The sequence below is a fragment of the Sphaerodactylus townsendi genome, linkage group LG06 (genome assembly GCF_021028975.2).
Source record: "Sphaerodactylus townsendi isolate TG3544 linkage group LG06, MPM_Stown_v2.3, whole genome shotgun sequence".
NCBI classification, from domain to species: Eukaryota; Metazoa; Chordata; class Lepidosauria; order Squamata; family Sphaerodactylidae; genus Sphaerodactylus; species Sphaerodactylus townsendi.
In genome coordinates, this window is record NC_059430.1 from 41,579,733 (window position 1) to 41,596,219 (window position 16,487).

Below are 16,487 nucleotides of genomic sequence, written 5' to 3' on the forward strand. Positions count from 1 at the left end.
AAATCCAACAAGAGCTGACCCTGGTTAGCTCATGAGATCTGACAAGGTTGGGTAGCCTGGGTTATTCAGGTCAAGGCAATCATTATGTTCAGTTCATATTGCTTCCCATCCCTCTTGAATGTTGCAGTTCCCTCTCTTTTGCAATCGACTGGAAGTGTAACGTTTACCTGGATAGTTGATTAGTGAGCAGTGGTGAAAGCGGACAAGAAAACCCTGAGAGATGCATAGTGCCAGTTTAGATTTCAGCTCATTATACACGGAACACTTAACTTTGGGGCTTTTCACTGCATAATAGTCTGTAGTGAGATCTCCTCGCGTTTCTCCGTACACATGAGGAGGCATCCCATAGCCTGCAGTTCAGTTTGTCTGCTGAACTCTACTGGGCCTCTACTTCTCCTGGTTCTCTTAATTCTGCCCATTAATAGCCTTAAAGGTACAGATCTCATCACACTCAGTAGACCTAAGATTAGAACTGTCATCTCCCCCTCCCTTCTTCATACTCTCTCTTTTTCTCTCTCACTGCCGCTGTCAGAAGAGAGATAAAATAAAAGCTTGTTGGAAACAAAGTTTTAAAAAGCTCTCCCAATCATCAGGGAGGGTGGAAGTAGTGAGGGAGATGAGCCGAAAAGAGCCCCCACTTGTACTGTCAACTCTCAATATATTGACATATCGATATGAGCATTTAGGGAAGCAGGAAGGAGCGGGCAACATCCATTGGAACAGGGATGAGGGGGAAGGCGTGGACGGAAGTGCAAGGGAGCAAGAAGACTGGCCATAGACAAAGGGAAGATGAATGGGGCAAAGCTGTGTTCACTGGCAAATCTGCCTGCTCTGGCAGTGAATCTAGACTAAATGCTGACCTCATAATGAAACTTCAAGACTCATTAAACTGAATGGTGCTAAGAAACACAACTTGTTACAATGAAATGGAATAATCAAAAGGAACTGCACTCTGCTAGCTTGACTCCTGCTTCTCTCAAAGTCAAGCTAGCAGAGCGCAGTCCCTTTTGATTATCCCATTTCATTGTAACAAGTTGAGTTTCTTAGCACCATTCAGTGTAATAGTCTTGAAGTTTCATTACGAGGTTGGCATTGAGTCTAGATTTCCAACTAGCTTGTTCTTTTATAGATGGCTGGTTTGTTACATACTTGTAAACTTGTGTACATTTCCATTTAGGTTTGTAATGAAGTATATAAGTAAAAAGTCTGTTATTGCACTCCAGCTGGAGGTTTTATTTTGTCAGCATTAAGCCACAGCCTTGTAGTACAATTTTGTCCTTTACTACCTTGTGGTTGTGTACCACCCCTTTTGCTCATTATGGTGCTCTGGCAGTGAGGCAAATTAAAAGGAGAGAACAGAAAGTGAAAGCAGGGCTCCAGAAAATAGCTAAATACCAGAAATATTGCTGTGACAGACATTTGCCCCCATTGTGCACTATACACCTTGTGCATAATCAGCCTTCATCATGAACTTAATGTTTCTGAAAAGCAGGTAATCCCCTTATCATTATTGGCAGGGAAAAAAGATTAGGAGCTATTTTCACAGCCACGGTTAATATCAGAAAAGCAAACTGAGCTGATGCATATTTTAGATGCTCAGGAAAGTCTGTCTTACTTTTCCCCCCTTCCAAGGTAGGAAGAAAATGGTTGATTCCACACAGCCTAATAATACGGTTTGCAATGATTATTTTTGAATTTGAGTCCATTTTTTCCTTCGCATGGGTGCCTGTTTTCCATGAAGAAATTGAGTTGAGGTGAGGCGGGGCAGGGCAGGGGGACAATCAGTTTTCTTTCTATCCTTTTGCATGAACTCACTATTTTTTAAAAAATCCATATGTAGCTATGCAGGTGCAAACATTCTGTTTTTCTGGCATTCTGATTGGCTATTCCATCACCACAGCCCCCCTTCCACCCGTTCCTGCCAACTGCTAATGGTGTCAAACTCGCATGATGCTGGCAGGGGATGATGGTAACTGTAGTCAACATCCGGAGGGCCGTGAGTTTGACACCTGTGTGCTAAGGGAACACTTCTGACTGGTGGAGAAACTACAGACTAGTACAGTTGCTAGTTTGCAACTGTGGCACACCTGAAAAATGGCCTTTAACTCTACCTGCATGTCAATCATGACTGTTGCCTTGGTGCCACAACATAACCAAGTTTACTTCTGGAGCAACACCGATCATGAAAAAAAAGGCTTTACTGAAGAAATGCAAGAAAACAAGGCATATAGTGAAATGTACAAAAATAACTAAATTGACTAGCTATCTTACTGGAGTCCGAATACAGTTGGTTCTTAAAGAAAAGAATGCCAGAGCATGATACAACTATATTTTTGGCAGTAAGGAAGGAAAGGGGGAAGGAACAATGAAGAGTTTTATTTCTACTGGTAGAAAACGCTGGCCAGAACTTCCTCAAGCAATCACTGGGCAGTAACCATTGTATTTTCCCAGCTGAGAGTGAGCGCGCCCCCCCCCCCCCCCTTCACTGCTGAATTGTGAGAAGAGGCCCTGACTAATAACGGTGGGGTGGGGTGGCTAACAACACCTGCGGAAAACTTCAGAACAGTAAATTTGGCTAGGACTAAACTGAAGAATTCCTTCTGTCTTGGTACTGTCTTGGCACCTTCCAACCCCCACCCCTCCCCGGATCCCTTGAATTTCCCCTGTTCCGGTGGGGAGAAGGAGGCTTCTGAAGCCTTTTCCAAGCATGCCGCAGCAGGTATCCGAGTCGTTTCCCCATAAGAATCCACGTCAACCGCGCTTTTGCAGAACAGCAGGTCCTGAACACCCCCCCGCCGCCCCTTCCCAACGTGGACACTCCTTAATGTGTAAATTGGTCCCCCGTGCACGCGTGATGTAACGCTTGTAGAGTTTTTTCGCGTGTTAACGGGAGAGGGGAGAGTGTCTTAAAACGCGGCGGATGACTAAACGGTTACCTTTCCAGTGTTTCTCTAGTGATTGACTATCAAATTATGGGAGGGATCTGCGTGTTGACTACACGAACGTACAATCAACCCACTTTCACTGCGGCCAGGAAAAGTCCCGCGCGTGTTTATAAGTGCGCTCTTGACTGCTGAATAATTCATATTATCCCCGCCTTCTTTTGAATATTCAAATAGGAAAAAAGGAAACAGTCGTGTGTGTGTGGCGGGGGGGATTGCCCAGCACGCTAGCAATAGCTGCTGATCGCTGACGCACCATCACACCACGAGCCGCTCTGCGCGCCGATTGGCCGGCGGGGACCTGGTCTCATTGACAACACGGCGAGAGAAGCGCGCCGCGGTGGTTTCTCTCAGGTGGGAGGGAGCAGGAGGAAGGCGAGAAGCCGAAACCAAGATGGCGCCGCCTGGGGCTGGGGGCGCTGCCGGGAGCCTCGGGTGACTCGAGCCGTGGCGCCGCCGCCCAGCTGCGCAAGAGTTAAGGCGCCGGGTGTCACCGCGGCCGCTCCCTCTGACGGACTGGCCGAGTCGCCGGCTGGCTGTGGCGGAGGCGGGCGCGCTTCTCCTGGGATGGAGACCGGAGAGTTGAGCAGCATGGAGACCATGGAGACCCTGACGGAGCTCGGGGACGAGCTCACCCTGGGCGACATCGACGGTGAGTGAGGCCTGCTCGAGTGGAGTGGCTGCGGGGCGGAGGCCATACCTGGCCCTGAGAGCGGAATGGATTGGCACCTGCTGGTAGCATAGTAGCTCTGGCTTCCCTTTCCGCTCCGGTCTCTCTTCCCCCAGGAAAAATCATAGCCCTGGACGTGAGAACGGGAATGTGTGAGGTGCACGCCACTGCCGTCTTCTCTTAAACGGCACGGCCGTCTTTCATATTTGGACCAGGCTCAGACGTTTCCCGATGGACCGAATTCTCTTGCGATCTGAAAGTGATGTGATCAGCTCATTTCAATTAAATAGTAGATGTCATTAAACCACATGAAACTCTTCCTTGTGTCTTCTGACAGGTGTACCGCATCTGATATATGATAAAGGCATGTGTTGTGCATGGGTACAAACATGTGAGTAGGTAGCTGGGAAAGGATGCTATAAAAGAGGAGCGTGTTATCACGCTGTACAAGTTTGTCTTCCAAATGACAAACTTGCAGAAAATGAGATAACTTAGTTTGTCCTTTCTTTTTCAAAACTCACCATTTGGAGCGGAACTGTGCAGTGTGTGATGTGTTCTTTTGGGTGTAGTAGCCATAGAGTTGACTTGTGTCTAAGGTATGATGCATCTGTAACATGAGAACTGGGGTTTGGCCCTTGGTTTCGCCTGGGAATACCGGTAGTTGTTGACTGATACTCATAATTTTTGAGTTTGTGCCTCGATTTTGGGAGTGCCATCTAGTACTCTGTTCGTAAGCACATCTGTTTGGAAATAAAGCTGACTGAACTAAGCCTTACTGCTGTTTTAACTATTGAGTTTGATTCGTAGCCCAGTTTATAATAGGCTCAGACCAGGGAACACACTTTAAAGAGTTCAATAGCTAGTTTTGAGTTAAAAGGAATTTTAAAAAATAATGCAGCAGATGATTGTCAAAAGATAATGATTGTCAAAAAAACACTTTCAGCTTTTCTGCCTCAAGTTTTTTGCTATAAATTTGGTTCTTTGGGAAGTATTCCATAACTCTGTTGAATAGTCTTCTACAAAAAAGTAAAAAACCCCAAACCTTTAGATTTCCAAAGTAATATTCTTACAATAAACAAACATTAATAAAGACTATTAGGGTTTATAAGTAGGGTTGCCTGTTCAGCAGCATTAAAGATTGTCAACAAAGTCTGGTAGTATAGTTATCTTTAGAAGAAGGCCAAAACATTTCTGGTACTATATTCAGCTTGATAAATGATATTAATGGGAACTTTAGAAGTCGATAATTGTTTTTCACATCAGATGAAGTGGCTGTCAACTCAGCTGCTGCCTTCTGAAAGTGATTGGGGTGGAGAATTTGCATTGATACTTGTTTTTTAAGGTGCAGTTGAGTGATGATAGATTCCTGGTCACTGAGTGCTCTACTCTTTGATATCATTGCACTGAAGCCGGTGAAGTATTCAAGAATATGCATAGGATCCTTTTCCTACCTCAAGATGGCTGTGAAATTGGATATTTTATGTATCTGTATGAGAAAAGAATGCCCACGATGTTTATGTAACACACTGCTGTTAGGTTATGGGAAGAATTTTAGTTATTTTTGTCCCAGTATTTTGTGAGGAACCAGTGATCAACAGGCATTTTTTTCCTAATTGTGTGTGTGTGTGTGTGTGTGTGTGTGTAAAGTTCTACTAAATTGCAGCTGACTTGTGTAGGATTTTCAAGGCAAGAAACTAACATAACTGACTTGCCATTGCCTTTCTCTGAATAAATAACCTGGAATTCCTTAGTGGTCTCCCATTCAAATATTAACTGGGCCCAGTCCTGCTTAGCTTCTGAGACCTGATGTGCTTCAGCTTGCCTGGGCCATCCAGGTCAGGGCTTAATCTAACTAATCCTAAATATTTCCCTATAATGTGAAGGGGTATTTATAAAAAACTCTTGGCTTATAGATCTGCAGACTTAAATGAAGCTGAAGAATTTATCAATATCAAGCTACTTAAGAAATTTGCTTTTCTCTCTCTCACCCACTGAGGTTAACCTGGTGCCTCCCTTGCTTTCTTTCAGGCACTGGTCGAAAAATTTCTTTTTCCCAGGCTTTTGGTTAAGGGGTTACTTTATAGTTGTTTTAGGATCTGCTTCTGTCCTGTTCCTGAGTGTCATTTGAAGCTTCTCTGTTTGTTTTGTGTGCTTTGATGCCCTCCCCTTTTAATTGGCAAGGGAGATCTATGGCTGCCTAAGATGGCGTTGGATAGTGTGTGACTGGCCCTGAGGCACAGCATTTCCTCCTTCATTGCCCTCTGTATTAGGTGGGAAAGATCCCAGAGACAAGATGGCCACCCTATCTCTAATTGGGGAGGGGGTGCTGATACTCCCAGGAGGTGATCCAGTGCTCCCCATCACGGATCTGGGGATCGTGCAGACCATCATCGCCCTTCAGGGCTGAACTAGTTGCTCTGGAAGAGGTTCTTGCCACCATAGCTTTTTACACCTTGTTTTATCCTGCACTCTTTCTGGCTTTCACGGTTCGTATTGTCACGTTTCCTGCTTTGCTAGCTTGGAAGCTGCACTCTAGCTTCACCTGCAGCAAACCTGGGTTTGCGTCCTCCCCTGAGAGAAATGCCTCTTTGGGGCTTTCAGCCCTCGTACACTGCTGTTCCTTGCTGCCTGGCTCCGTGGGAGAAATGGTGGAGGCAGGCAGGAGATTTAAGGAATGAAAAACTAATAAGAAAGGACAGATCTTTTAAAAATAAGATTAGGTATAGAAGTAAGTAAATATTAGAAGGGGGAAAAGCAGAACGAAAAGTGGAAGAGAAAGATTAACTAGAGGCTGGTGAGTCCTCACTGGACCACTCTCCCTAAGTGAGGCAGTAAACTAAACTGGCTAGCAACAGCCCAACAGGAGGATAAAAGCAGAAGCTTAGTCCTGCCTAACTAAGTGACCAATGGGAATATACCAGGTTTGTTTGTTTGTTTATTTATTACATTTTTAAACCGCCCTCCCCGGAGGCTCAGGGCGGTTTACAACATTTTCGTATCAATAATACAATAAAACCAATATAAAACAATGGATTAAAATTCCCAGCTCAACAATTGCACACAAGTATGGCGACGTCATTCTCCCAACCCCAACCTCACCCACGGGAGGCCTAGATGATATGGGGTTCTGAGGGTTATCCCAGGTGGCCAGAAGCCTGGTTTGAAGATACTCTCCTCCTCAGAGCAAGAATTGGCAAGTGCCCCATGACTCAAAGTGGTAAGCTGCAGTACTGCAGTCAAAGCTCTGCTCACAACCTGAGTTCAGTCCTGACCGAAGGGTTTCAGGTAGCTAGCTCAAGGTTTGTTAAAGATGCCCTCCCTTCCAAAGAGCAGATGGACCTTCATGGTAAATAATCAAGGTTTGTTTTCTCTATTGCATGATTGTTAAAGATATGAGGACCTTATCTCATTTCACCTGTTACCATTACAGAAACCCTGCTGGAAGTTACAATTGAATGCATCTTCAATCTTATGTACCATGTTCATTAGATTGTTCTTTATACATGTATGGAATAATTTTTGTGTTACATTCAGTGCATATTCATCTAAACATGTGATTGAAACTGCACACTTATCCAGGTACTGGTTCCCAGTTTTATTTGTAAAATGAACGCACCTTGGCTTTTTCTTACGAACAGATGTATGCGCATAATGTGTGTTCACTGTAACATGTAAACATGGCTAGAGAGGAAAAGAATAATAGTTCTATATGGTATAAAAGTGGGTTCTGTGATGTGTGTTGGGTGAAAAGGTAGTATTTGGGTCTGAAAGGGTTCAAGGTCACTGGCGAAGCATGAGTATACTTTGTACCAACATGAACTTCTGAGCCCTGGTTTGTGGCAGGTTTAACTCCTCCCATCAAGTTTGCAAGATTCTTTATATTAAGGAAGGTGCCACAAAAGAGCTTTATCTTACAAAATAGTGCCCATTTACTCAATGTATGATGGTTCTCAGTACACAAGAACCAGTTTTGATGTGATGGCTAGGGTGCCATACTAGAATCTGGGAGATTCCGGTTTGAAACACTTATCTGCCATAGAAACTTTCTGAGTGACCTTGGACCAGTCATAGATTATTAGTATAATATATGTTACAGGGTGGTTATTAGAATAAAATGATAGAATAATTTAAAGTTCTCCGGGTCACCAATGGAAAGGTGTAGTTCAAATAAAATAAATAAATCAGGGGCAGAATGGGCAAGTTCAGTGACAGTTTGTAAACTGAGTTCAAATGTCTACCTGTACCTGATTTCATACTGTTTGTAAAAGTTCTGTAATAGGAACTTGATGATAACCATGTTTGTCTAAAAAAATCACAATTGTGTGGAACCTTGAATGGAGTTATTCTTTGCATGAATGTTACACCTGTTTGTATGGGTGGATAGAATTGGCTGAGATATATTTTTTTATATGAAACCCGTTAGAAGAAAGTTTCAGAGCAAAGGCAGGCAAGTCAGTGTTCTTTATTTTGCAACGAAGAACATGTATGGAGTGTCCATGAATTAAATGCAGGAATGACTTCGTCTTTCAAAGTGTGGAATGGAATTACCAGAGTACTTGTACATTTGCACTCAATGTCCATGCTGAGCCAGCTACAGTGCAGAATGATGTAGTCCTTGCCCTGATAGTTTACATTTCTGATTTCTTTCTCCCTCATGGTTTTTTGCTGTTGGATATGAGTTTCGGAACTGCTTGTGGGTGGTAGCTGTGGAACCAGATGCTGAGGCAAGGTCATCCTGCAGAATGCAGAAGCAAGTCCTGCAAAGCCCAATAGGGATTAAAGCTTCTGTTATCCCTCTAAAATATATGTGACCAAATACATACATTTGCATTCCAGGGTTATTTAAGACCACTTCCATCAATCTGCATACATATCAATTTAAGCATGCTGAATGTTGATGTGTATGATAGCATTTTGAAACACGTGTTTTCTTTTTATTGTGTTATTGTAGAGATGCTGCAGTTCGTTAGCAACCAGGTTGGGGAGTTTCCGGATCTCTTTTCTGAACAGTTGTGTGGCACCTTCCAGAACAGCAGTGCATGCAATGGAAATGGAGTGGCAGATCTCTCATCTCAGAGGACCTTCAGCCAGGGACAGCTTCAGTCTTTCCCACCTAGTGCAGCTTCTCCCCAGCTTCAGGCTGCGCAAGCAAAAGTGTCCCAGTCGGTTGCTGCGACGGCTGCCCCACAGCGGGCTGCCCCCCCTCTTCAGCCTCGTCCCCAGGTTCAGCCTCAGCCTCGGCTCCAACAACAGACTGTGATGATTACGCCAACTTTCAGCTCTGCTCCTCAGACACGGTTCATTCAGCAGCCTGTAATCTATCAAAATGCAGCCACAAGTTTCCAAGGTAGGATCTTAAGGGTCTCAGAATAATAGACACTGTATTGTAGGAACCTTTTGAAGACAAGTATATGAAATACAAGAGCTAAACATAGTTGGACAAAAAGTAATATTTAGAGGCATTGTTCCTGTTGTCATGTGGCTTTTAATAGAGCCTGAATGATAGTAAATGCGAGCAGATTTGGATTTGGTAGGCTTATTCAAGAACCTTAACGTTTGCAAAGGGAATACCAGAGCCAAGATCAGGAAGATGAGTTTCAATTATGTGCCTAGAGGAGTGTCTGTGTTAATCTTTTGCTAGGAAAAAAGCGAGGGGGGATGACTTGGTGCACCTTAAAAGATTAATACAATTTTATTCCAGTTCAACCTTTGGTGGATTAGAGTCTGCTTCACTTGCAATACATGGATTCATACTGTGATGTAATTGTCTGTAGGAAGTAAGGGAAAAAAAACATAGGTAACACTATCAGAAATGTTTGTGCCAGTCAAGATTTCAAGCACTATCCAGCAGTTGCTTCTGAGAAGGCTCCACCATATATTCCCTAGTGCTTAGGGAGGGTCATATATGAGGAAGCATTCCCTGAAGGTGTCTGTGGAAAAGGCTAAGTCACTCTCTCTCCCAGGAAAGTCTTGTTTAGAATCTGGGAGACCCTACCAGTTATCTGGACTGACTGCGTGACTAAACTGTGGAAAGTTGTAGTAGTGGTCCCAGCCCCTAAATGAGAGTAATTTAGATGACTTCTTTTACCTTTCATCTATTTTTCCTTCTGTATATATTCATGGCTATAAATCAGGGCTTTGCGCAATTGTAGTTTGCTTTTCAAAACAATAGAAGATACATTCACAGATTTTCCAGTGTTTTATCCAATTTAACTGTATTTAGAATTGGCTATAGGCTGCACCCTGTTTCCAAGCTAATGGTGACATTGTAAAGAGCTTCTTCAAATAAGCAGTATAGACCTACAATTCTTTCATTGAAGGTTGTAGTTTTTTACAGATGTCTTTTCCAGGGGTTATGCCACTAAGGAAGGAGGTACACTGGGGAAAATTCTATGGCAGCTTATGAATGTATGTCTGGTAGTGAATGAAACATGAGCAATTACGACTTTCTGTGTAAATGAGAACCATACCTGTTGTTCCACGTGACCCTGCGTAGGTTATTTCTCAGATTCTTCTTATTTTTCCTTTTAGTGCTGCAGCCTCAGGTACAAAGCTTGGTGACTTCCTCCCAAGTTCAGCCAGTCACAATCCAGCAACAGGTGCAAACAGTGCAAGCCCAGAGGGTCCTCACACAGGCTGCCAATGGAACCATCCAGACACTAACCCCAGCCACAGTCCAGACAGTAGCTGCCCCTCAGGTCCAGCAGGTCCCAGTAAGTAATTTTGTGTTGTGGCACTGGCATCTGAACTTTCTGAGATGTATATATTTACATCTCCCTTTGTTCCAAGTCTGGAAATAAACGTTTAGTTGGAGATAGCCTGACCTTCCTGGTGGTGAACCTTCCCAGGTGTATGAAGTTGGTAATTCATGGGAGTATTCAGCTATGGGGAAATGAACAATATTCACTGATATCGGAAGAGAGTCAGTGGAGAGTCAGTGGAGGAATGTGAGAAATGGCCAGTTTTTTCAAATGTCTACATGGGTAGTTATTGAGCTATGGTAGAGTTATATTTTGGAATGTATTGACTATCTTGCCAACCTGGATGGGCCAAGCTAGCCTGGTCTTTCTGATCTTGTCAGCTCGTGGATCTTGTCTTCTGATCTTGTCAGCTCTTGACCCTGGTTAGTACTTGGATGGGACACCAAGGAAGCCTAGGGTTGCTAAACAGAGGCAGGGAACAGCAGACCACCTCTGAAGTCTCTTACCTTGGAAACCCCGTGAGGGGTTGCCATTAGTTGGATGTGACTTAATGGCACTTTCCACACCACCATTGACTATCATCAGTTTAGAAATCAAGGGGGAAAGTGTTAGAGACATGGCAGTTCTGAAAGCTTTTAGAAGTTGGAAGTATACCCTTAAAAATGATCTTGTCAATCATGGGGGCTAAAACTTTTTTTTTTTTTTGAAAATGGAAATTGATGCACTGGTGGATGCTGCTCCAAAAGCTATGCTCTGTGGCCCTGTGATAGCTAACATACTTAAGATCTAGTTGCAGAACTGAGCAGATTGGCTCACAGACAAGTTCATACTTATTTGGTGTGCACAGCAAGGAGGCGCATGGGGCACAGATATTACAGTAACAGTTACTGGCTTTTATTGCACAGTGGAACTTCATGCAATCAGAACTTGTCTGTTAAGCAAGAACTTTCCACTTCCTGTAGTAGGATGCAACAGTTCTGTGTTGACTTTCTTTGCTTCACCAGGCTTTCATCGGTGTTTTATCCCCAGGTCCTTGTCCAGCCACAGATCATCAAAACAGACTCTCTGGTTTTAACAACATTGAAAGCTGATGGCAGCCCTGTAATGGCTGCTGTTCAGAATCCCGCCATCACAGCATTGACTACTCCTATTCAGACAACAGCCCTGCAGGTATCTGGGTGATCTTTGTATTAATCTCTGGATTCTTTCTCTTAATTTTGAGTTCCTTTACACTTGTTTGCACAACATACTTTAAAAGGGAATATAAGAATTACATTACATGCACTTGTTTTGGCAGGGAGAACCTCCTAAGGCCGTGGTGGCGAACCTTTGGCACTCCAGATGTTATGGACTACAATTCCCATCAGCCCCTACTAGCATGGCCAATTGGCCATGCTGGCAGGGGCTGCTGTGAATTGTAGTCCATAACATCTGGAGTGCCAAAGGTTCGCCACCACTGTCCTAAGGCATAAGAGACTATCACGTTCAGGGATTATTTTTTACAGACAAGAATCTGTCTAGATAAGTTCATATATATTGCATAATTCATTAATTTTATTCAGTACGACTCGCTAGAATTAACATATATCTTTAAAGGCAGAAGATAAAAACTGTACAGTGCACATTTATTGAGAAGGAGATCCTGTGACTTCAATAAATTGTGTATCTGAGATTCAAAACTTCCTTTGGTTCCATCAAGGCTAACTAGGCAATTTTCACTTTCTTGGCAGTCTGGAGAATTGCAACTCTAGGGTATAGAACTGGGCGTCTTTCTTAAACCTTTGCAAGATGTGGATGTAATCTTGTAATATCTCCTTTTATCTCTGTGGATCAAAGTGTAATTAAAATTTAAAGGTGGCAGATAAAAAAAAAATCTGAGGAATGTGTATCATGTACCATTTGAATACCAATACAGTCAGGTAAATAATATAGCATGAAGTTATGTAACTTTGTGACCCAAATTCTAAACAACTTGCACCGTCTACTTGTGATTATATTGGGGTGCTGGGAAAGAGAAGGTTTGACTGTGTCTGCAAGGAAGGGAGTGGGTTGTACTTAACCCCAGACCACCTCTGGAACAATCTGAACTTTAGTGATGCTGCCAGCATCTTGGTCTCACCTTCATCCATCAGATGGAGAGCACTGCCTGGCACTGAGAAAATAGTCTGATTTGCTGCTGTCAGCATGTGTGCTGGGGGTTGCCTGAAGCAGCACAAAAGTGAGCTGACATGCTTGTAAGCAGTCTTTGCAAGTGACAGTGCATGAATAGCAGTCTTTGGAGAAATCCATTATTCTCCTTGGTAAAAACTGATCCTTTCATTAAGGAAAAGGTTAATTACATTGGAAGGATAGTTTCTATGGAAATAATTAAAATGTCGGTTTAATGCGATAGAAAATGGCACATTTGACACTGCTGAAACACTTGGGTTGTTATATTTGTTTCCTTTTCCATCTCTTATGAATATTTTATTTCAAAGATATCTTTGAATCAGGAAAAGCCTTTCTCTCTTGTTTCCTTTTAACCTGAAAAAGCAAACATTCCTCTTGAACATATCATAGGCTTAATCCTGGAAGCAAAAGCCTCTATCAATCCTCCTTAATACCTGTTGGTAGGGGCAAGAGCAATGCAAATGTCAGCTATTTTTGCAACATTATTAATCCAGGAGAATATGTGGTAATTATGGGTCATTGTTTCACTCCATAAAATCCTTTGGAATATCTGACTTAATTGACTTAATTATTTGGACCGTTGTTTTCATCTTGCTCAGCATTATCTACTCTGGCTGGCAGCGGTTTTCTAAGGTCAAGGATATTTCTCAGCTTTTCAGCATGCAGGAATTGATTATGGGACCTTATGGGTGCAAAGCATGTGTTCTAACTACAATTTAAGGTTATTTACATTATTAAAAATACTTGTATAATAAATCCTTTTAGTTGATGATGTAATGCATCCTTTTAATTTCTTGATTGGCTTGGATTCTCTACATGGATCATTGCTGTTGTATTTTTAGACCTTAGTTGGTAGCAATGGGACCATCTTGACCACAATGCCCATGATGATGGGAGGGCAAGAGAAGATGCCAATCAAGCAGGTGCCCGGTGGTGCCAAGCAACCAGAACCACCAAAGGAAGGAGAGAGACGAACAACCCATAACATTATTGAGAAGCGATATCGATCATCCATAAATGACAAGATCATTGAACTGAAGGATCTCGTCATGGGGACAGATGCCAAGGTAAGAGTTGGCTAATTATGAAACATCAGGAAGGCAGCAGTATTTCCATGTCCGTTCTTTCACTTGGCAACCTCATTGCTTGGCAGATAATCCCAACTCATCGGAATGCAGAATTTTAGTCTTGTGATGCATGCCAGAAATGTTTGAAATTAAATTTATGGTGCATTTTTCTCATAATTGGGAGAGTCTTTACCACCTAGCTATAGAGCTGCATGTTGATGATTTGCTTTCTTAAATGCTGTCAGGCCTGAGCCTGACTGTTGGGGGTGGTGGGCATTTGCAAGGGAACTGTAATGCTTCCTCCTCTGCAGGTGTCCGGTTATCGGGCTCCCACTGTCTGCGGCCTTGGAGCCAGGAAGAGCAGCCCTTGTCAAGTGTGAAATGTTCCCAGTTCTTTTATGCTTTGTTCTAGGGCAGTGGTGGCGAACCTATGGCACGGGTGCCAGGGGTGGCACTCAGAGCCCTCTCTGTGGACATGCACAAACAGAGTGCGCCCCCCCCCCCCCCACGCATCTAGGCTTGCCTGGGCTGCTGGGTTCGATTATTAGCATTAAACCTAAGACCTAGTTTTGGGGAAGCAGTGTAGGTAACCCTGTTAAGCGCTGTTAAACACCACTGATTTTCATGCGAAGAACTAAAGTACGATCCTTTACCTGGGAGTAAGCTCGGTTGCTGGCAGTGGGGCTTGCTTCTGAGTAAACCCTCCTAGGGTCGGTATTCACCCGTGGGAAGAGTTTCGTTGTTGCTTCAAAGCAAAGCCACCGACTACCACCAAGCTTACTCCCGAGTAACACACGCCTCGGAGCCAACCGCTTTTTCTAAACTAAAACCTCAGTATTCAGGTTAAATTGCTGCGTTGGCACTTTGCGATTAATAAGTGGGTCTTGGGTTGCCATTTGGGCACTCGGTCTCAAAAAGGTTTGCCATCACTGTTCTAGGGGTAGAGTGTACTGTTTGGTTACAGGGGGGCGGGGAGCTTTGAGGGATATAGGCAGATGATTTGCACAGGATCTTCAGAATCGTCTTTGCTGATGTTTTTCCTTTCAACTCGAAATAAAAACTTTAAGAGCAAATCTATAGTTTCTATTATTTTTGGGCCTGGGGGTCTGACAATGCATATAAATTCTTTGCAGATGCACAAATCCGGGGTACTGAGAAAGGCCATTGACTACATTAAATACCTACAACAAGTCAACCACAAGCTGCGACAGGAGAACATGGTCCTGAAACTGGCTAACCAGAAGAACAGTAAGTGTTTAGAAGAGGCGTTGGCTAAATGGTTCTTGAGGTGTTTTTTTGCTCTCTTTCTACTTATTAATTAAATTTATTAACTAGTTTTCTGTTGGCAAATGTAGAACTGAGCAGGGAGAGAGTGAAGATGGAAAGGTAAGCAGCATTGTGACTACAAATAGTTGATCATGGCAATCTGTGGTCTTCATACAGAGCTGTTGAAGGGCTTCGACCTAAGCAGTCTGGTGGATAATGATGCGGACCTGAAGATGGATGACTTCAACCAAAATGCTCTGCTGATGTCCCCTCCAGCTTCAGATTCAGGGTCACAAGCAGGATTTTCTCCTTATTCAATTGACTCAGAGCCAGGAAGCCCATTGCTGGATGATGCAAAGGTAGATAATATTCCTTAAACAGCCTGCAGTGTGATAAGTGCTTCTGGAGGTTGCTGGTCACTTGAGATTAAAAGTTTGGGGGTGGAGTGAAGGTTGGCTGAGATGGACACCTGTTGTGTATCTGGCATTAAAATGCTATAGTGGTCTGAGGCTCTAGGACAGGGGTAGGGAACCTGCGGCTCTCCAGATGTTCAGGAACTACAATTCCCATCAGCCCCTACCAGCATGGCCAATTGGCCATGCTGACAGCGGCTGATGGGAATTGTAGTTCCTGAACATCTGGAGAGCCGCAGGTTCCCTACCCCTGCTCTAGGAAGATTAAGAGCCAGAAGTCAAAGGTAAATTCAGATCAGGGTCCTGCCACAACCTCCAGGCTGGGCTCTGATTCTGCTGGATCCTGTACCAAGATCTAATTTTAAAAATTGTCCCATAACCATTTTAATTTTAAAAGACATGAGCGTGAGCTTACTTGTTCATCTCTTTCCTGCCCCAATTTCTTTTGTACAACAAGAGAATGAAGGATGTATGCCAGTGGTGGCGAACCTTTGGCACTTCAGCTGTTATGGACTACAATTCCCATCAGCCCCTGCCAGCATGGCTAATTGGCCATGCTGGCAGGGGCTGATGGGAATTGTAGTCCATAACATCTGGAGTGCCAAAGGTTCGCCACCACGGATGTATGCTATTTAGAGTCCTAGTGAAGCTTTAGCAGTACCACTAGCTCACAAGCTGTTTGCAATATTGTTAAATTGTGACCATATAAATTCACTCATGTAATGGAATAGAAGCAAAGCAACCAATTGCTTAAATTGGAAAAATTAACAGCGCCATTCTGTAGTGTATCTACTGCCATTTTATCTACGTGGATTCATTTTTAAAAATGAAACCAAAGAGACACTGCTGGAAATTTTTCACCCTGTTTTGAGTCCACTGTTTAAAATCATTGCCGATCTGGGAATAATTTGTCCCCCTGCCTTTCTATTACCATAGCACTCAAAATAGCTAACCAGAAAAAGTTTTGAAAACTATTACAAACAAAAAACTAACAAATAGCACAAAAATAAATACAGTGAACAATGTATTTGTATTTATCTGCCATTAATGCAGTAATCAACAGTAAAAACAAGAAAGAGCAAGGGGACAAACTGTATACGAAGAGATCGTTTCAGTCAACCACAACATGTCTTAAGTAAAACAATTTTAACAAATCTCCAAAAGCAAGGAGGAAAATCTCCAAAAGCAAGGAGTGTGTAACAGACTTCCCTCTGTGATACACCTCTGAAGATGCCAGCCACAGATGCAGGCGAAATGTT

The 16,487-nt window shown here is 43.3% G+C and overlaps 1 protein-coding gene across 1 annotated transcript in view; it reads left to right on the forward strand.

Annotated features, from left to right (window-relative positions):
• Positions 1-3,153: 3,153 nt before the first annotated feature.
• The window catches only part of SREBF2 (sterol regulatory element binding transcription factor 2), a 32,982-nt gene continuing 19,648 nt past the window's right edge, over positions 3,154-16,487 (forward strand). The window contains exons 1-7 of the mRNA XM_048499784.1: positions 3,154-3,594; positions 8,564-8,959; positions 10,144-10,325; positions 11,343-11,483; positions 13,325-13,549; positions 14,683-14,797; positions 14,993-15,174. Of these exons, the coding sequence (XP_048355741.1) occupies positions 3,510-3,594; positions 8,564-8,959; positions 10,144-10,325; positions 11,343-11,483; positions 13,325-13,549; positions 14,683-14,797; positions 14,993-15,174 (1,326 nt within the window). The 5' untranslated portion in view covers positions 3,154-3,509. The remainder of the gene's footprint in view (positions 3,595-8,563; positions 8,960-10,143; positions 10,326-11,342; positions 11,484-13,324; positions 13,550-14,682; positions 14,798-14,992; positions 15,175-16,487) is intronic.